Raw genomic sequence first — 22,650 nt, forward strand, 5'->3', positions numbered from 1 at the left:
AATAAATAAAAGACGAAAGTGTCATCAATGGGTGGTTTCTTCAATTAAATTATTCATGTTTTCTTTTTTTATATAGCTCATAGGCACTCTTATTGTGCCTGCTGGAACAAATTTTGTGTACAATAATTTGCATAAAAACAAATAAAAAAAAGTAATTCAAAACCACTCATAAAAACGTATATAATATCTGATTACGGCTTTAATCTATATTCTATATAATATATTATAGAATATAATTATTATTTATGTATCTTTTATCTTATATTTAATTTCTTTTTTTTTAAATAGCTTGAAATTTAATAAACTAGAGGTCACTGCAGGTTTCATATTTGTAGTATTTTTCTGTAGCAGAAAAATTAACAAAGCGTATACCTATACGCCCATAGCCCTGAAACAGTTAGGTTCGTTATCGAAATAGTATAAATTAGTATTTCGGATTTCCAATAGCTTCATTGTAACTGTATGATAAATAATAATTCTTAAATTTAGTCAAAAGTTTAAAAGTAAATTAATTAATATAATATAATATTTTATTTTAATTGGTCTTTATATTGTTCTTTGGTGTGATAAAATAATCTACTTTACTATACTATCTATATTCCAAATTAAAATTGTTTAATTATTATAAAAATTATAATTTTTGTTATCTGACATTTTTTTGAATAATTTATATCCTGTAATTTTTTCCCCAACTTTACAGCAATTTAGAGAATAATCCTGATGGGACTAAATCTTCTAAATTACTTTAGCATAGGATTTAATCTTGTCATTTTAATATTAAAAATATTTTGGTGAGTGTCAATAAAATTTAGAGGGGGGGATTTGCTCCCTAAGCTCCCTCAAAAGATGTGCTTTTTATTGTATAGGTCAGGGATGGCCCTTCAAATTTACTAACATTTATTTTTTATGCTTTTTAGCGGACATTTTTAAAATAATTAAAACAAAACACGAAAATAAGGTAATTTGAAAATGTAGCGCGGGCCAGATAAAAAAGGTACGCGGGCCGCCAGTTGCCCATCCCTGGTATAGGTGATGAGTGTCCAAAATTTTGTTGGCCTCATACTCACTACCCAGCGCATGCTGGTATATTATAATATAAAACAACATCTAACTGAATGTCAAATGAACTTATCGATGTTATAAATAAAATAATATCATCAAAAATGTCAGAACCGTAATAATGTCACATACTATATTATTATATGAATACATGTATTAATATTTATAACTTATACTGTTACAGTAATGCACTAAACATTAATAGAACAATGAAGGGAATTGGGAAGGGATGTTTCCCTTGTAATAATAAATTATTAAGTACAATTAAAAAACACTTGTAAGTAAGGCTCGTAGTTGAAGGCAAATGCCTTTTTTTATAATAATAATAGAAAAATAATTTTTATATCAAAATATGTTTCATTTAATTTCTAAGATAATGGATGAATATTTTGTTTGCCTTTTTACTTTTTAAATTGAATTGTATTAAATACATATTAACGGTACAAATCGATAAGAGTTCGTGAGGATGACGCATTCTCGTTGTATATAATTAAAATTATTTTCAAAGGATTTTATTATTGGTGTTATTTAATATTGCTAAAAACTTAATCGAGTGTTTGGTATGGCAAGTTAATTTAATGTTTTTAAGTTATTAATTTTAACGTTATGAAGGTACCCATACTATAGATTAAAATATGTCTGTTTAGTCGTTTTTCACACAAATGCATTTGCCTCTTTTTACATCTTAATTTCTTTTTTTATTGTTTATATTGCCTTCAAATCCGAGCCCTACTTATAAGTCATAAATATATATGGATGGAACTTTCAAATTTAAAGATTAAAATATTTTCAGACGTTAATTTCATTTAAGTCAAAGTTGTTTTTAAAAATATTATTAGTTTTTTAAAATTATTACATTTTAGTACTTAATTCAAATTTTGGTATTTTCCCCAAACATTGTTTTAGTACTCATTCCATTTTGTGATTTTGAATTAGGATGTTACAGATGAGTTGGCCAATGAACTACCGAGATGAGGGTATGTCTTTATTTGAGTAGTTTGAATAATTTTACATTGGAAAGAAAAATCGGTGTATCGGTTAAAGAAAACATCGCCTGACATATGGAATCTTCACCAGAGGGTAGAGAGTATTCAATTTGGACTTAGGAGCAAACCTAAAGAGTATTATTTGGTATTGATGATAATTAACTTTTAATAATATATTTGTACATAGTATACGCACTTGTAAGTCTCGATGTCCACCACCGGTACTACCCCAATCTAATTTTTATTTTTATTTTTTGCCTCTTCAAAATATCTCCTTTAACAAAAAAAAACTACTCATTTGCAGATTACATCCACAATAATTAAACCACCCTTTTTCCTGAATTTGGTGCCACTTACAAATTATTATTTTTTCTAAGACTTAAATGTATAGGACGCAACACAAACACCACATAGGTATAAGCCAAAACCCCAAGGGTAGTTTATTTATTATTAGTACTAATAATTTATAAATATGTTGATAGCGTTCCACATTTTAGCATGTCAGTAAAAAACTTAAATAAATAAACAATAAGATGATGACTAGTTCCTTTCTATCGAAGTCAATATAATATTTAAAAAAAAGTCACAAATCAAATAATATATGGTTTAGTTCATTTTAGTATCAATGTTATTAATGCATAGAGGTAGTATTTAATTTTACATTATTAATCAGAGGCGAACAAAATTTGGACTAGCCTATAATTATATATAATATTATGAAATATTGTGTATGTTTTTGCATTTCGACGTTAATATTTTATAAACACCACATCAGTGTTGAATAAATATTAGAAACCGAAAAATAATCACAATCAGTATGTCAACGGAGACACGACATGGCGCACATAGTTGACATATTTTTGCAAAAGATGGTATGTAGCCACGACCGTGGTTATGGTATGGTATTTTTCAACTACTGCGAGTTGGCCATCACGCTGTTCTTCACCGTGTCGACGTATCCAACGATCGCCGACCCAACGGAAAATCTATCCATTCGCCTGTACGGCGTCCTATGCCTGTTAATCGAAGTCCACATTTTTGCTTTCATAGCCGTTCGGATCTACCATCAGTCACAACACCGAGATATGTACCAGCGTTCGCAGGGAGTGGAAATACCGGGAAACTATAGACGGAAAATCGCAACGGTGATCAAACATTATTTCATCATATCGAACGTCTTCGTGGCGGTTTCCGTGTTGTACACGATTTTGTTGGATTGGGTGCGGATCGGCGATCCGTTCACGTTCCCTTTCATCGACGTGTTGCCGATAAAAACGACAAACGTGACTGTTTACGTGTGCAAATATATTGTATACGCTTTGCCCGTGTACTTTGCACACTTGGAAACTTGTTTCTTGAATGTGACGTTCATGTATTCAGCGGGTGTCGTGAAAAGACATTTTCAGATACTCGACGAGCAGGTCGAAGAAGCGGTTGTTAACGAGGACGAACAGAAATTAAAGATCGCGATCAAACACCATCAACAGGTGTTGAAGTGAGTTGTGTTCAATATACACTATAGTTTATATAAGTATACTTTTTTTCCGTTTTGAACCGACAGCAGAGGAGAGTCTGTTTGCAGAATACTACTCATCTGCTGCCATATAGCCATATAGGTATACTATAGGTGACATTTAACTTAAAAGTTCTGTCAGACAAAAAAAAATAATATTTTAAATTAGTTTAACTTTCCTGTGCATTCAAAATTACCCGCTTAACAATCTAATGTATCAGCATATAATTTTAAATTTTATACATATTTAGTAATGACTTGTGAATTAATCCTGCAATAATAATACTTACAACCTAAATAGTATAGGTTGCCCGTAGAATATAAATAATAATAATATATTAATTTTTTGTTTTTATATTATTGACAATGTGTATCTATTTTATTTTACATGTATATAATATTATATTATAATTATTATATAATATAAAAATATATCACTAATATACTAGAGAGAATATTACATAAGTATAATAAGTGTGATATTTGTGTTATTATAGGTACTTATTAAATTCGCTAAGTATAATAATAGATTAATTATATTATATACTAAAATAATTAATCTAATAAATATGACTGAAATTTTATAGATGATATTTATTGAAAAATTGTATAATCATCATATAAACCTATTTGGTTCCCATTTCTCTCTTCCCCTAGAAAATATTACCACAGGATTATGTTGACAAAACCAAATATTTGCTTTTGCTTGCAAGAAGCACATTTTTTTAGATTACTTTACATTGGTCTGAGCACTTTTTCAGTTTTAGCGAGTTTTTGACGGGAATAAACTTTTAAAAATATTGAATATATGCTCCAAAGGATGAAAAGTAAAGTTCTTTTCCAAATTAAAACTCTTTAAATTTTGTAAGTCAAACCACTAGAAAAACCTAATTTGTCGTCAATCGCTAATGTCTTTTTTTATGAAAAATTGATAACATTTGCAAGGGATTTAAGCTAGTCTAAAGACGGTGTATAAATGGAGGTGGTGTAGGGGAAAACGCCCCTCACCGGCCACTTTATTCGACATACATTTAGTACCTCCATAAATTTAACCCAAATTGCGCCTAACTAAAGCATAAATTCCTAATTACTAATTAGTAAGAGACCAAATCAAAAAAAAAATCTTTTAATAGGTACTTACAATTAATACTATAAACTTAATTACTTTATTTTTAGGTATTTTGAAGATATGAAGACCGTTAATGAAAAATCAATATTAGTGACAATAGAATTTTGTGGATTATATGTTGGCCTAACTAGTTGTTTCGTGATTCAAGTCATGCAGGTGTGGTAGTGCGCGGCAGTAATACATAATTATATATTCGATTAATTTTTCTAACTTTATTAGTTTTATTAATAGTTAAAAAATATATTTTAACTATGTGGTTAATAACTAAAAAAATTAAATAACTTTAGATTTCATAGAATTTCGTAAAAACTACTATCCTGTAGAGTTATGTAGTGCAAATATTAACTTTCTACTCAGCACTTATAACAAAATATGAAAAACATTATTGTTCTATATTGTTGAATTTAGTTTTAAAAGGATATAATACTACATTATTATTAATTTATGACTATATAATAATAATTAATTATATGGAATTCAAGTTATTAATTATAGATACCTGTATTATTTTTAGGGTTTTATTCATCAAATAATATTGGGATTGTGTATAGTTAGTAGTATGGCGTGTCTCATGACAATTATAATTTATTGCATTTATGCAAGCAACATGTATGATTTAGTAAGTATTAATTATAATATGTGTTATACGTCTTATACATTATTATACATATTATGATATTATGTAGTTATGTCTTATGTGTATAATTATATTCTTTACAGCATGGTATTTCACATGGTAAACATTAATTTTCTCGAAAACTTCTATTTTTTTAGAAAATTTTAGTTAATAAACCAAACATACGTTTTGCAAAAATAATGTTTTTTTTACAATATTGCATCGTAATAAATGTTTTTTCAATTTAAAACGATAGAAGATAACTTTAAATAATTAAAACAAAAAATATTTCCATGAAGTGAAGTATAAAATATAAATTAATAAATTATACGTCAATATATTTCTATAATATAATGGATGTTTTCTATGTAAATATTTATAATTATTTTAACTTCTCAGCACAATGGTATATTGAACGCACTTTTTGAACATCGATCATGTTATTCTCGAAACAAATCATTTAAACGACTTATTTTAATTATGATGACAAGAGCAACAATACCATTAGAATTTAAAGCTGGTTCCGTTTTCACCATAAACTTAAATCTACTTGTCAAAGTAAGCAGTGTTATTGTTTATATATTATAAATGCGTTATAATCAATGTTTATGAATATAATATATTAATATGTAGTTCCAAAGTTTTATTGGATAACTTAAAATTTATCAGGCGCTGTTTTTTAGAAAATATAAATTATTATACATATTATAACAGGCATTATAATTTGTATTTATTTCAGATCCTAAAATTTGCATATACGGTGTTTAATGTTTTATTATCATCAATCAATCGCCAATTTAAAGAAACTAGAATGTGAAAACAAATTTTATCTTTATAAACGATTAGTGAATATTTCAATATTATGAATTCTAAAATGTGTTCTAATATTATAGTGAATTCTAAAATGTTGTTTTTTTTTCAAATTTTGTTCATCTGTTAAAATGAAAATTGTTGTTGGTAATTTTATTGTTTTCAGATCTTAAAATGTCTCACATATGCTGTTTGTAACACTGTAGTACCGCCATTTTTCAATAAGATGCACTCATCATGCAAATGCAATATTTGAACCTTTTTACCAGGGAAAATTATAAATTTGGTCACAAATGTTTTGAGTGACTGTATAATATTTAATATTTTATTATCCCTAGTTCCTACTCAAATAATTATAGGTACACAACAGTGATAGTTATTACTTCAAATCAGAATATAATTTTAAATCACTTATAAGTATAAAATATTATTTTGTATAGTATTTATATTAAATTTATATACATTTATATTGTTTATATATTTTATATATAAATGCGTGGGATCAGCTAGTAATATAAAATTATGTACAACAATAATCGATTGATGAGTATAACTGAGTGTTTACATTGTTATAATATTATTCAAAATACAGAATACATATCGGTAACTATAAAATCTGGTTACTCGCTCTAATGTAGGTTTAGTAGTTTTGGAGTGTACCGTGTACATCTTCATCGGATAGGTCAATGTAATGGATGGATTAAAGTTGAATTCAATAATAAAACATTGCGTACGAAAAATGATTCTGAGTGGAGATGGTCTGTCAGCCTCATAATTTGCAGAATGGTTACCGTTGGATAGTGCACAAATAGTGGAAAATGCACGTGGTTTGGTATTTGTTTTAGTGAGATGGCTTTTACCGCATTCGACACAGTGAGGAGTATAGCAGGCAATATTGTAATGGAATGGTAAAGTATTAGTAATGTGGTAATTAGACTAATAAAATTAGCGTTGAAACAAATTGTCAAAATGTTTAAGACCAAACTATTTCCAAAAAAATAAGAAAAAGAAATGTTTACAATATAAATATTTTCTATTTGCTCTCAGAGTATGAATTTTCAAAATTTTTAGTTGGATATTGAAAACTCATAAAACTTTGTGTTACATTTTCAAGCCTTTTTATTCTAAAACTAAAATCTTATCATACATAAAATGATAAAAACCATGGTCCATGAAATTTTTAAGTACCTATACCTAATACCTATGTATAAAATATAAATGAAATGAAAAAAATAAAAATATTTTTAAAGTTTATTATATCGTGTATAGTAATTAGTAAATGCTAATATGAATATTTGATGAAAATGTTTAGAACAAAAATTATTTTGTCGGAAATTAGTTAGGTACACCGTGCTCGTTAAAGACATCCTGGTGGTAAAGGGGAAGGGGAAGATAATTTTAAAATACATGTTGAATTTTTTTATATAAACAACTCTTAACTTTTATATATTTAAATATATATAAATTATATCATAATAATATTTTTTATTATTATATGTACCATAAATAATTATAATACTATAATGTACAAATTACATAGCCATAGGTTCATTATCATATTAGGTAGGTACTTTATTAGGTTCCTACATAAGTATTGTACATTTTATTTATTACATCATGTCATAAAATGCAAATTGTGTCAGTGCTTTTTCAATAGATTAATATTTATCTGAATTTACTTGTTCACGGTGAACACCAGCATAGGTACAGTATACACGTTCTACTTAGTCTATCTGTCCGACTGTCCCCATCGTTGATAATATCCATGTAATATGTATTAACACGCCTTAGGTATATCTACTGAAAGAATGTTTTGCTGTACAACTTGCATTTGGATGGGACATAAATATTTTTAAAGCAGTTGCCATAGTTAGGAAAACGTACAGTTACAATTTAACAAATCGATAAAATCAACTTCTTAGAATTTTTGATTTTGCCAAAAATGTTACCAATTTTTTGCTTCAACTTGTAGATCGGGGTGGTCCAACCTTTTTTTAGTTGGCGGGCCAATTTACACTTTCATAAAAACACCGTGGGCCGCCAAAAGAAAAAATTATATTATTACCTACCTATTAATATATTGTTTTATATAATGCACAAATTATTAATTATTATTATTATTATTATATAATGTTTTCATGTCTAAAATTATCAAAAAATTATCAAAAAAATAAATTAGGCTAGGAATAAGGAATGTCTTATTACAACAAAAAAAAAACTGGTGCGTCGCGGGACGTACCGCAAAAGTGAGAACTAAATTGTCAGGTTACCTATTGATTTTGTAGTTGGTAGGAACATGGGGATTAAATTAATGGATGTTATGATGGCATGATAAGATAAATGTAATTGGTAATAAAATTGTATCAATGTTAAGTCATAAGTCTATCAGTATCACTATTACTCATATTGCCGCGATACAAACTCCAGAAGGAGCATGCAATCACGTATAAAAAGTTTATCACTTCTTACATAAAATAAAATGTAAAGCGGTGTCCGGCGATACGTAGTTAACCTATATACAGCACGACAAATGAAGACGCGCCGTGTATACACAGATTTGGAGAAAATGAGACGAAAAAGAATCTGTGCGTGGCTGCAGCCTGCGCGCGCACAGATGCTGAAGCGCGTGCACGCAGAGAGAGTGAGATAGGACGAGAGAGAGTGAGAAAGATGGAGAGAGCGGGAGAGGAGAATCGCAGCTGCTATGAGCCCCCCCACCATGCCCCGTCTACCCTACCTATATACGCAAGCCAAGCTGTGTATACGCTCAGCCGCTCCTCCTCCTCTGTTACGCCACTTCCCCTCGATCGCTCTTCGAACGGACGCGGACGGACGGACGTTCAACGAAATAGGTCCCCAACCAAGCGCGCGCAATAAAGTTCTCACTTTAAAAATTGTGAATAGCATTCACACCGTTCATCGCGTCTTATTGCGATATGACCGACTCCCGGAACTTCCGCCGTATAACAATAAAATGTAAAATTTAAAGGATAAATTCGTAATAAGATCGCATACATTTTATACCTTCTTATTGCGATTTTGCTTTAATATAATTGTGATTTAAAATTTAAATTTAAAATTGTTGGAGGGGCCAAAAAAAAAAGCTTCGCGTGTTGGACCACCCTGTTGTAGATTGTCAATTTTACATAAATCATATAACTTTTCAATATTCAGAAATTATTTTTTTCTCCAATTTTTTGAATATCATTGGGTGAAGTTATTGTAATAAAAAAACATTATTATTATCTTTTTAAAACGTTCTCTTATATATACCTATAGAAAGTACTAGTATAATACTTGAATCAAGATATTTGGTATCAAAACTGATACTCTGTGATAATCTTTACAACTTTCAGTTTCATAATTCGTTTTTAGTGACTGTTTTTTTTTCACGGGCATATATAATTCAAAAATTAAGATAATATTGTGTGTAACAAATTATTTTTAAATTTGTTACTTAATGCGGCAATGGTATATGAATGCTTTTGGGTAAACGGAACGAAAGACAATAATTGCCCCCTCCCCTTCCCCTCACCGGACACCCACGACATACCGTACCTATATCTGCATACATTTTATCGATGTTTCTACTCTTTATGGAGGTAAATAGACACTTTGATTATATAAACTACTTTATAAATTACAAAGTTGATGAGGTATAGCTGTTTAGGTAACCTACATAATATTAATACTCCAAGACCCAACTCAACTGATGCGTGGTTCCCAGATAAGTACATCAATTTAAAATAATATAGGTACCTACCTATGTAACGGTCACCGATGAACAGTTTATCGTACCGGCTACGCAGCTACAATAATCATCAAACGACAATTTTTTTCTCGGTTTACGGTTAGTATAAACAAGTAAAACGTAGGTGATTATGTGTTCAATCACCGTGAAGACGTGAAGTTATCATCAAAGATTTTTCACATCCTTGGCAGTCCGGGGACAAGTGTATTTATAAAAATCAGACATAGTATAATTATCTGAAAAAAATTCAAAAGTAACACTCTTTTTTACTTCTTTTTTTTACGGGTCATATCATAAGTACTGATAAAAGGTCATGGTGACAGTTTTTTTTGTTAGTTGTTAGATATAATATATCGTATGATTACCATAATGTGATAAAAATGATAATTTTAGATTCTGAGCGGATCGAAAAACCTAGGTGTACTGGATTTATAGTTTCTAATAACATTAAAATCAAAATTAAATATGGATAATGATATTTTTAGGATATAATATTTTGAGTTTTTAAGTGAATTGATAAAATTTAGTGACTGCAGGTGAGTGGTGACTATAGAATTAGTTTAATGGCTAGGTTGGTCAAACACAATAATAAAAAAATAATTACAACTACTATAGGTACTTATACTGTTTTAAAAATATACACGGATTTTTTTCTAAGCTATTGGAAATTTAAGTTTGAACTTTGAACTACAAAATCGTATCTATATCTATTATTAGTAAAAAGGTGACCTAGTATAAATTTGGAGAATTCTTGAACTATATGGATATATTTTAAGTACTTAGGTATACGTAGCTAGGTATGTTAATATACTAGGTATATGCATACTGTATACACATAGTAACATAGTATATCTATGTGTACATTAGACATCAGTATATTACTACTAACTACATAAATATATGATATTCTAATTTTTAATAAACCTTAATTTTTTGTTTGGTTTTGGATTTTAAGACAAGTTATTACACGTAATTACGTAAATATACCTACAAATTACCTATATATGTATAATATTTTGCAGCCTGAACACGTTTGTCCAACTGGGAAAATGCCACCAAACGACCACACTTTTAAATTTTGATCTTGAACTGATTGATTTTCACTTTTCAATTGATATGTGAAATTGTGTAACAACAATTATAAATTAATTGAGAAAGTAAAAGGAATTTCATATTTTCTGAAATTATCTAATATCAAAATATTATTTTTTTTTTTTTATGGCAAAACCTTTAAATCGTTTTTAGGGCAGTATAATTTTGGATATGTCTTAGCTAAAACATGCTATAAGCCACACCGGTCATTGCTGCATGGGTCTTAACGAAATCTTTATCATTTATGGTTAAATACTAATATAAAGCATTTTAGAGCTTATTATTATTATTATTTGTGCCATATGTAGGATAGGTACTTATAAAACTTAACTTTTGTAGACAAATTATGAAAGATAGAAGATATCTATTATATTTTTATGTATAATATGAATAATATTTAAGTGAGGAATTGAATACTATTTCAGTTTATCTTACATAGGTACCTACTAATATTTGAATATAATATCACTTATTAGTTATTAAGCAATCTGTTAATAAATGTCTGTTTGTTTGATTTTCGATGTATTTGATGTAGATTTTATTGTTTGAAAAAATAAATAATAACTACTCAGCGTTATGACTTTAAAAACAATCAACACGACCTTAGTATTGTTGTGTTTAAATGAAATATTGTACAATTGTTCAAATGAACATGACTGTATAAAAATATTTCTAGTATATGGAGATTGCAGGTATAAATACATAATAAATAATTTGTTGTAACATTTGATTTAACACAAATGACGCACCCCTTTCACTTTATTTGTTCTAATATTCTAATATAGCTAGGTATACCGAAGTAAATGGCAGAATAGGACAATAAGTAATCAATATTGACGTACCTATAGAAACTAAAATTATGCAGTCATCCAAGTATAATAAACGTAGGGGGCTTTATTTCACAATAATATAATATTATAAATTATAATATATTAGTAGGTACCTACAAACTACGACAATGTTATAAAATCATATGATATCTACCTGGCACTTAAAATATAGTTAGTAGTAGTGTTGCATCCTCTTTCCGTTATAATATTTGAGATATAGGTACATTACTTATTGGTTGTTGTGTATACGAAGTACGAAATGTTATACCGAATGAATAAATAAAATGTTATCTGATTAGTGATTAGTTTTATTTTTCTTAATACATTTTAATTTACGTGGCGTAATTATTTTATAATTTAAGTATTTTAAACGTAAAGTACCTATAAATATAATAGATACAAAAAGTAGAGAGCACAAATACAATTATCTCGATGATTGTCAGTCGTAGTCCGTAGATGAGTGGTGCTGTATATTTAACACGCAGGTGTAGCTAGTGATTATAAGTCATTTTTGGTTTTTGATTCTGTACCCTGTGGCAACGCTGTGATTTGTATAAGTTGGTGTTTTTTTAAATGTGTAAAATTAAAGTGCTAAATTTCAATACGAGTGAGAAAAAGACGTAAGCATGCACTGCAATAAATTATGATGTGTTTTTTAACAATTTTATTTTATATACCCTTATATTATATTCTAAGTAATGAATATTTTGGAGCACGTGTAATAACATTAATTTGAAATGTTGTATAATGTTGTAAATGGAGTCTATCCAACCCTGATAGTCATAAATTAATCAATGACCCATAGCTATAACCTGACTGAGATCACTTGACAACCCCATATTATACAAAATCGTCCTACCACATAGAAGTTACCATGTTATCATACGTTTTGACTAATTATATTATCCTATATAAGTTTTTATTTGATTATTTTATTCTATTGTTCTAAGTTTATACTTTATATGCTAATAATTGTATTGTGTTTTTATTTCTTATAATTGTTAAATAACATACGATAAATAAATAATAAATAATATGAAATACTGTATGTCTATATTATAGATGGGCAGCTTAAATAGCTTCATAATCATGTAAAAGGTAGTATAATTATGTATTTACCATATTGTTTTCATATTCAATAATCAATATTGTAACTTATTTTTAATAGAAAATGTAATTTTTGTGATAATACGTCGATATAGTATGTTATCTACAATTGTACTTAAATCTACAAATCTACAATTTAGTTGATGTATAAATTCGATATATTATGGTGCTTTTCTAAATGGTTTTTAAATCTAGGTACCTATTTCAGCTATTTGAAAATCGGTAATAATCCGTATTAAACTTTCAAGTTTTTTGACTGAACAAATAATTTTTTATCCACAATAATTTAAAAAAGCAGGTCAGTGGATGTCGCTCTGCTGTACAGTAGATTACAAGTGAGTCATTGTATAATCGATTGTATTAGACTTGAATTCAATGATATAATATCATTGTATAAGAAAAACGATTCTGAGCGGAGACGGTTTGTCAGTCTGGATATTTTATATTGTTATTATTTATTTTATCATGTAAGTTGAATTAATATTATAATATTATAATTTTTTATTCGTTTCTATTGTGATAAACAAAGCGTTAGAAATTAAAATCCTGGTTTTTCCCGTGGAATTTAAAGACTAATGAGAAAATCGAAAAATGACCCCTTTAAAGTACCATCTTGATAGAATTTTCTAAAAGATAAAGGTACTATATGTTGAAATCGAAGCACTCCTTCTTGTAAACATTTTGTATACAATATATATATAAAAAAAAAAAATGAATAAACACCACTGTAAAACAAACAGCTCCCTCGCTCCGCTCAGAATCTAAAATTGAATTTTTCTTATGGCGACAATAGCTAACAAAGAGTCTAAATATCTTGAACATTTTCTCATAGAAAGTGGTCGTATAAACATTTAGTTAACATTTAGTAAGTATTAAAGTATCTATTACGATCATTCGTTTTTGAATAACACCGAAAAACAAAATAGAACTTGTCAGTCAAATACAGATTTTGCATAAAACTGCTCCTCTTAGATTCTAAAATTATTAAAATCTTAATATATCTTTATTTTCTATAAAAGTTAATATAGAAAAAAATATCAACTTAACTTAGTTTAAAAAAAGTTAATCTATTTTTTTTAATTAGTAATAGTATGTAAATCACATAGAGAGTGAATGTGTCTTTCTAATTTCTAATTTATTAATTATAAAAAACAATTTTATTGAATTTTTATCATAATGTACACTATATACACTTTTACTTTTACTTTACTGTTATTTACTTATTCAAACTATACTCATCAAAAATTAATAATTTAACAAATATATTTTTTTATATCGTATATAAAAATATATCGTTTTTTTATATCGTAAATTGAATGTCATAATACGTGAAGATGAGTACATGGTCTTCATATATATTATAAGTTATAATGTAACATTAAACATAACAATTGTCAATTTGTAATTTAAAATTATTAATTTTATTAAAAACATTTATAATTGCAACTCGCATAATATATAATTTACAACTTAATAAAATATATTAATATACACAAAATTATGTTATCAAGAAAAAGAAAAGAAATGTTTGTGTTTTTGTATTGGATTATTTTTATTTTATACTGATATAGTAATATTTACTTATAAACGAAAAATTTCAAAATGTTTTTAACTTGATGGACTTTTTTAAAATCAACTGAGAAAAGCTAAGTTATTTCAACTGTAAATTAAACTAGTTAAGTTAAAAAGTTAAAAAAAAATTAACTTTTTAACTAGTTTATGCCCACTTTTGATTATTATTATAAAAGGTGTAGGTATATGCGTACACAATCGTTATCGCCACAGAACGCATCAAAATGGGGTCGTCGCCACGGCGACATCATTATAATAATATTATATTATAATTATTATTTATTATATTATGATGATGATGGTGGCTTCTGATATAAATTCGTAGAACAGACCTACACACAACGACCGCCAGCAAACCGACTAAATCGTTGCCCCGGCACGTCCCCGGGACTTGCGACAGACGCGTATAAGTATAATCATTATTATTATTATATGATATTTTAGTAAACTGGAGCCGTCTCGCATGTCGCATAATATTATGTCAGTGAATTTTATAGTACCCTCCCCCCACATCACTCATCTCAATACAACGCCACCGCGCCACCGAGTCTGGGTCGGTTGCGTCATGCTGTCCCCTCTCACGAGTCCGGTTGGATGTTTTATTAATTGACACAGTAAATTGTAGATTTATATTATAATATATAGGTATGTATAATAAAACTCGTATATTTTAATAAAGGTAGGTACTCGATATCTTGTGTAAGCATTTTGATACAATTAAAAAATTATTATTAGATAGGTAGTTGCGTTTTTTCAGTCAACTCTGTGTTTTGGATACATTTTTTCTAACTTCTAGTTCGTATGTATAGGTAACACATTTAAAATTGAATTGTTGTAAAAATTAAAATTCTTATTTTAAATGTCATACCTATTTAGAAGGGTAATAAATAATAATTGTTTGAGCTGTTCAATATATAGGCACGAGTCGAACGACATAATATGACTTTCTGTCACAAGTCTGGAGAAATTGCAAACAATGAGAATCTTTGTTCAGAATCTAAAAGGTAGACAAGGATATACCGATCTACTGTACCTACAGTAGTTGTCGAGTTTGTCGTTGTAATGGATAATATGTTATATTTTAATTTTTAATTCAATGATAAATCATTGCATAGATACGAATATAGCGGTTCTCAGTGCCGAGCAGAGATGTTGTGTACTTGTTGCATCCTAGCATATTAGCATAAATAGTCAAATTTAATATTTAAAAAAAATTATAACATAAAATAGCGTAACATTCCGGTGATCTTTTTTTTTTTATAGAGGTAGAAAAACTTGTGTTATGAATCTTTTATTGAAGTTTATAATGTTAGCTATAAAAAGAAAAACTTTTAGGAATTTCTAACTGAAAAATAATTTGAACATTTTCGAAATTTTGTCAAAATGTGACCTTAAAATGCAGTTAAAAAATAATCATGCATTATATGTATCTTTAATATTTTTGAACATCAATTAATAAAACTTGTGAGAAACCTTGCATGAAATATATAAGCTTTTTTACTAAGTGAAAAAGTTTTTATCATGAATAGTTTAAAAAAATGTTTACTTATTAAAAAAAATTTATTTCAATTTAATTCAAAATTCAAGACTATAATTAGCTCAAGAATATTTCAAAATATTTCAAAAATGTAATCATTTCTGGAAAATGCTAGTATAAATATTTAGTGAAAATGTATGGTCATCATAAATCATTTAATAAAATATAAAGGATCTACGGTTATTAGTCTTTGAGTTACACTAAAAAATAAAATATTTTCTGCGAATAATGGTTTTGTAGCGTAAAAATTTCCACTTTTTTTCGTTTTTCCAGACGCGTTCTAAAACTACTCAGAATTTTCGACCTCTCGAAAGTACTAACTAAATTCACTTTTCTATCAGAAAAGATATTGATGTCGAAAATTGGAGCATTTTTACTACTCAAAATGTCGATGAGAAATGATAGACAAAAAAAACATATATCATTGTAAATACAATACATTCATCGCTCCTCTGGTCCCCTCAGAATCTAAAAGATAATATCTTTATATATCTAATATATAATATATTAAATTATATAATATAATTTACACACTACAATATATTTAATTTATGAGTATGTATTTAAATCTTACATTAGGTAACTAATAATTAGTTGCATGACAAATTTAAACATCAGAATATTTTTTTTTATCTTTAGGCCAGTAGGAACTCTTTCTTCATCATGGTAAATAAACATGGATTGTATATATGTATGGGGTTGAAGGGGTAAATATTTAATAATAATATTTTAATGAATTAAAATAACTGAAAAGTTCTAATTTGGAAATAGTTTTTTTGCATGCCAATCTTATTTGTCATAAAGTCATGATATAGGTACGAATAAATAATTATATTCAATATTATACATCTTATAAGTAATGCTATAGCATCTATAAAATATATAAATGTAAATATACTTTACCTTCATACGTATTAATATATTATACATTACACGCATTGTAGATTTCACAAAAATATATTTAAACTTTTTGCATCGGCCATTGACGTGCATTTGTCAATTTAAGGCAGAAAAAAATAGGGATTTAAAAGTTCACCCCACTACCTCTTAAATCAATGCCCCTCCTTTTATTTAACTTTAGTTAAATGTTAGATGTATATAAATAAAATATTCAATTTCAGTCATTGATAAATATTTACATTTAAATAGTAACTGAAACAACCATTTATTTTAAATGTTAAAACATTATTTTTTAAACGTATTATAAATATTTAAATTTGGTTCAAAAAATGTTTTATTGTGATTTATTAATATTTAAAGTGTTAAAGTGTTGAAAATAAAAACAAATATTAATAATTTTTCATGAATTCGTGTAATATGATATTTTATTAGTGTATTATCTTCGCATGTCAAAGCATACGCGAGGTATGTCCAAAGTTGATCATTATAGTGAAGGTTTGAATTAAATAATATTTAATGCTGCAGTTTTTGAATTACCAACTCCTCATTCCTTCTAAATGTTTGTCATCCATAAATTAAAATGTTTTCATGTTAAAATAAAATATGTACAACCTATTTTTAAACTGCAGTATATTTTATAATACCTATTCAATTGTGCTGTGAGCTTAAAAGATCACGGTACCTGCCTTATAAAATACTATATTTATTCGACAACAACTTTGTTTTTACATTCTACTAAAACCTCTATACAGAATGGTGTAATTATTTTCTCACGGGTTATAAGAACAGGTATTCTTCAAGAAGATTTCTACGTTTAAGAGCAATAACATTTCTACATCGGCGGTAATGTGAATAATCGCAATGTAAATTTAATCGTGGAAATTAATTCAACTTGGTTTTGTTTAATTTCATAATCTAATTATTAGGTATTTGTACAAAACCGAGCTACGTCCAGCGTGCGTCCATATAATATAAACTAACGAAATGCGTGCCTCATAAGATTGCTATATAGTGTAATAATAAACTTGATTGTTGGAAACTTTTAATTTTTAAATGTGCCAGAATTCATTTATCATAGGTAGATTATAAATTATAATTGATTTAGTTATTGACACGATATTGACCTAAAAACTTTTTGGAAGAATCATTTTATTGGAATTGTTTGATTTATCTTTTAAACTTTTTTTCAAATACGTACATACCCAATATTTAAGTTAGTACTTAGTAGGATCTATAATACGGCTATACTTACCTACTTATTTTTCTAATATTCTAATAGTTATTTAATATTCTTATGATTTATGCATGAATGTGATTATTTTGAAAGTGTCATGCGGGTATAATGTCCTTGTAAAGATTATAATAATATATTAAATGTCATTAGATCTTTAATTAACTACACCTACTTGTTTCACTACAATAATACTTACCTATATATTATGTATAAGTTATTTGGATTACTGACATCTTCTTGTGTTTGCAGTAAGTGAAAGGAAAATTTTTTGAATAATGTATAATTTAAAATAAAAACTAAGAATATTTTTTGCATTGGTACCTACCTGAATAAAACAAAATACATTCATACTTTATAGTTAAATTACATATAACTAAACATATATACCTATGTAGGTATAACTTTATATCTTACAAGTTACAAGTTAACAACAATCTTAAAATGGTTGTTCCAATATATGGTGCTTACTGTTTAATGTATTGTGAAATTGGTAACTTTATATGACAATTTGTAGCGTAATTATAATTTTGTACTTGCTTGGGGGGGGGGGGGAGGGAGGTCTGGAAATTGTTTAGATAAACGTCAGGTGAGAGGTTTTGCTCCCCCCCATAATTCCATAAAGTATAATACACAGTAAAATAATTTATATTGGACATTTTAAACACATTTTTGGAATCTATATATTACATAATATAAAAGCCAAAAACCACTCACTGTCTCACTCGATGCTATTTCTCAAAAACGACAAAATGTAAGAACTAGGAATTTGGAATAGTGGTTTCTTTAGGTAATGCATTAGATGTGTAAATAGAAGGGATTTAAAAAAAATTCACATTTTAAGGATATTTAAGAAATTATTTGAAAAAAACTTTTATTTTGATAGTTTATCCATTACTATATTTAGGTACTTCATCGGCTTTAAGGGCCGATTCACCAGCTCGTACATTATATAATATGATATAATAAAGGCAGACTAGTGGATGCCACTATACTTTACTCAAAGTGTCAGGACTCAGGATGGGTCACTGTAACGAATATGTTAAAGTTGAATTCAATGATATAAAATCATTGTATACGAAAATTGATTCTGAGTGTACACCACTTACTTAGTAATAGAGACCGTACTACAAAGTATATTTTATGATGTGACTGTCAATAAAGTAATTTATGTAACAATTAGTAATGCAACGGATAATCGACGGCACATACCACCCTATCCGCCACAGGCGGATTGCTCATTTTTGTTTCGTCTTAGATAGGTGATGAGTGACTTGCAGCTAGACACTTTAACATGCAGGTTTTCAAATTTACATATTTTTACACATACAAAAAAACGCTGGACATACACTGGGGGATCACGTATCATTGAATTACCGATTTCCATGGGCTCTTACCATCACCATTCACCAGTAAAATCTGTAAATATACAAGGTACTGACACAAAAAAAATTAATGAAATACGTCATCATTGTAGTACAATGCATTCATTGCACCGCTCAGAATCTTACAGCTCTCCCCAGATCCCCCGGATCTATCCCCCCCCCCCACAATAACTACGCCACTGAGTACATCTGCAGACTGCAGATGCAAAATTATAACTAAAAAATAAAAATACTTAAACACATAACATTTTAAGAGAAGGTAGGGCCTGGGTACATGGTTGTCACTCGTCACTCGTGATATTTACATGCAATATTATTCAGGTATTTTGAAATAAATACGTGATATGTTTAATATACCAACTTGTGAACTTATCTCTTGCTTACACACTAAACAAGTATAATAAGTTAACAGAAAGTCTTAAAAATGTTACATTCTGCTGTGCAGAAATAAAGTTATTATAAGGAAGTATTAATACGTAGTTTATAGGCACATTGCTATGGTATCTGTGACTGGAGTGTATAAGGTATTAAAATATTATGTACATAATAAACATCCAATGTTTGATCTGAAAAACTTGCAAACATAATATGTTTTATTAAAGTTTAAAAAATGAATAATAGTCATCATTGCTATATTATTATTATTACGATAAGATTATTGACGATAATTATTGTAAAATCAGGGGGGTATTCGTGTGAGCTGCACTGTAGTTTTTATGAAAAAGACGATATTATTATACTTGAATATTAATATATTCTCCCCCGCTGGCCCGTGCCATCAATATTCGATGAGCTGCAATTCCGATTCGGAACCTTACCGAACATCGACATCGCATAATCGGTTCACACAAGGTGACGCAATTTTACTATCTCGTAACCTAGAATACACGAATATCAGATTAAAAATAACATGAGCTGTGTATAATAACAACAACCGTTCAACTAACATTTATACAGGTACGAATATATTATAATATGTATATATAAATAACGGACGGCAGCGTCGTTCGGTGACGCAATACGGTCGCGTCCGCCTCCTCCTCGGCAGATAGACTTAGACATTACACGGTGTATATACGATATATTTTATTATTATATATAGGCCTATATATCCGTCGATCTTTGGGCGCCTGGGGACCGAAAACAATACCCGAATCGCGGGATTTATAACGCTCGTTATAATTATATATTGTGTGTATCCGACGATGACGACTATATAATTAATTATATTAAACGCGCGGGCGATTTTTCGCGAGCACGCAACGCCTCGAAACGTTTGAAATCGCTATGTAGGGGTATATATTATATTGCCGGCTCCTCGTCATAATATTACGTTTATAATAAAAATGTATATATATTGTGCACTACGCCGACGAGTCTGGTAATGTATAATAATATAATATATATAAATATACACCTAGACACGGTTGAACGAGCGCGACCGCGAACTGCGGATCGATAAATATGTAGAAATAATATTACAATTATTACATACAATATTGTATATTATACCTATACAGTCGTGCGTTTAATGTTTACACAACCACCACCAAGCACACGGTTTTTTTACTCTATTATAATTTTTCTTCTTCTTCTTCTTCTTCTATAATATATTGTTTATTGTACACGTGCATTAGAATAATATAATATAATCTGATGCGGTTGGATGATTGCAGGTTACCTATATAGGTACCATTAGTGATGTGAATTTTCATGAACATAATATTGTGTTGTAAAATATTCAAAAAGTTGAAAATTATGAAAATTTAGAATTTCTTATCAAATAAATCTCTTGATATTATTTAGATATAGTACATAATACCTTCATAATTATATTTAAAACTGTGTACTTGTATTACCATTTACCTATATTAATATTAGACTATTAAACGCAAATATAACAATCGTCAAAGACAGTTTCGCCTCCTCCTTTCGTTCAAACATGTCACACAACAACCTATTGCAAAAAGCACTTATTTTGTAGGATCCTCTTATTAATTAAATATTGTGGGGACCCCGTGGGCTCCCCTAAATCCGGCACTGAGTCGACTAACCACTACTGTCTACTAGTTACTACGCACACCTTGAAGTATTATTATTGAATAGTATCTTCAATCAAGCCAACCTAGCCCTCTTATGTATTGAGCTTATCCATGTATTGTGTTTATTGTAAAAATATTTTATACAGATTGTACAAACTAAAATAAATATGACAAAACAAAAAAATCAAATTTTCAAGTTATATCATCGTCTATTATAGTGGTTTTTTTGTTCGTTTTTATTATTCGACGATCGTCCCGCATATATTTTGCATATGGGAATGGGCCTAACTAGGATTTTGTAGTTACCTACCTATATATACAATCCTAGCAAATCAGAGTTCAAAATAACTAGTAAGCCATAAAGTTAATATACCTCCCCCCTCGCAATTGAAAAATGATTCTTAAAAATAAAACGTACACAATAAAATAAGTACTTACCTAATATTTTTTATTCCTTAGTAAGCACGATACTTAATATTGTATAATTGTACATGCCTGTAATTAGAAGCCAAGAATACTTTTGTCATTATCATATTATACTTCTCTTTTTAGTTTCTATGCTTAGTATAGTTAGATTACTAAATCTATTCTTAACATTTATATTTTTACAAAATTGTATTTACATAATTATAAATTATTATAGATATACGCATTGAACGTATGGTGACTTTTGATTTTGCAAGGAGTTATGTCTTATACTTAAAATCTATGAGGGGCTAAAAATTGTTATTGACTAAGCCCCTATGGCACCCCCATAGTTACACATTTACACCGATAATCATACAGTGACCTCGATCGTTGTCGAATGTCGATCCATATATACGTATACATTTGTTGGAAATAGGAGGACAAATATTCAGTTTTATTATTGTATTTTTCGATTAAGAGAACGTCGCACCCACATGGGTTTTATCCGTCTTACACACGTACGTTATAGCAAATTTTCGTTCGCTAGTTTCAATAGGGTGCTGTCATTTTTGATTTTAGAGTGAATTTACCTATTATCAAACTTTTAGGTAACAACATTATCAGTGCCTTATCGATGGTTTTTTATGATATTTTAATTTTTAAGTAAGTTATGAGCATTTTT

At 28.4% G+C, this 22,650-nt stretch overlaps 1 protein-coding gene across 1 annotated transcript; it reads left to right on the forward strand.

The window, feature by feature from the left end:
- Positions 1–2,881: 2,881 nt before the first annotated feature.
- Positions 2,882–6,138, forward strand: LOC107883935 (odorant receptor 43b). Its single transcript, XM_016804958.2, has 5 exons — positions 2,882–3,540; positions 4,735–4,843; positions 5,202–5,306; positions 5,703–5,861; positions 6,043–6,138. The coding sequence occupies exons 1-5, from the start codon at positions 2,882–2,884 to the stop codon at positions 6,118–6,120; spliced, it is 1,110 nt and encodes a 369-aa protein (XP_016660447.1). The 3' UTR covers positions 6,121–6,138.
- The last annotated feature ends 16,512 nt before the right edge of the window (positions 6,139–22,650 follow it).

The sequence above is a fragment of the Acyrthosiphon pisum genome, chromosome A2, assembly GCF_005508785.2.
Source record: "Acyrthosiphon pisum isolate AL4f chromosome A2, pea_aphid_22Mar2018_4r6ur, whole genome shotgun sequence".
Taxonomy (NCBI): Eukaryota; Metazoa; Arthropoda; class Insecta; order Hemiptera; family Aphididae; genus Acyrthosiphon; species Acyrthosiphon pisum.

Excerpts from the sequence above, each read along its gene's own strand:
- LOC107883935 (XM_016804958.2), top strand. The coding sequence starts at position 2,882 with ATGGCGCACATAGTTGACATATTTTTGCAAAAGATGGTATGTAGCCAC. Across the intron at positions 3,541-4,734 it reads CACCATCAACAGGTGTTGAA|GTATTTTGAAGATATGAAGA; the intron begins GTGAGTTGTGTT and ends CTTTATTTTTAG. Across the intron at positions 4,844-5,201 it reads TCGTGATTCAAGTCATGCAG|GGTTTTATTCATCAAATAAT; the intron begins GTGTGGTAGTGC and ends TATTATTTTTAG.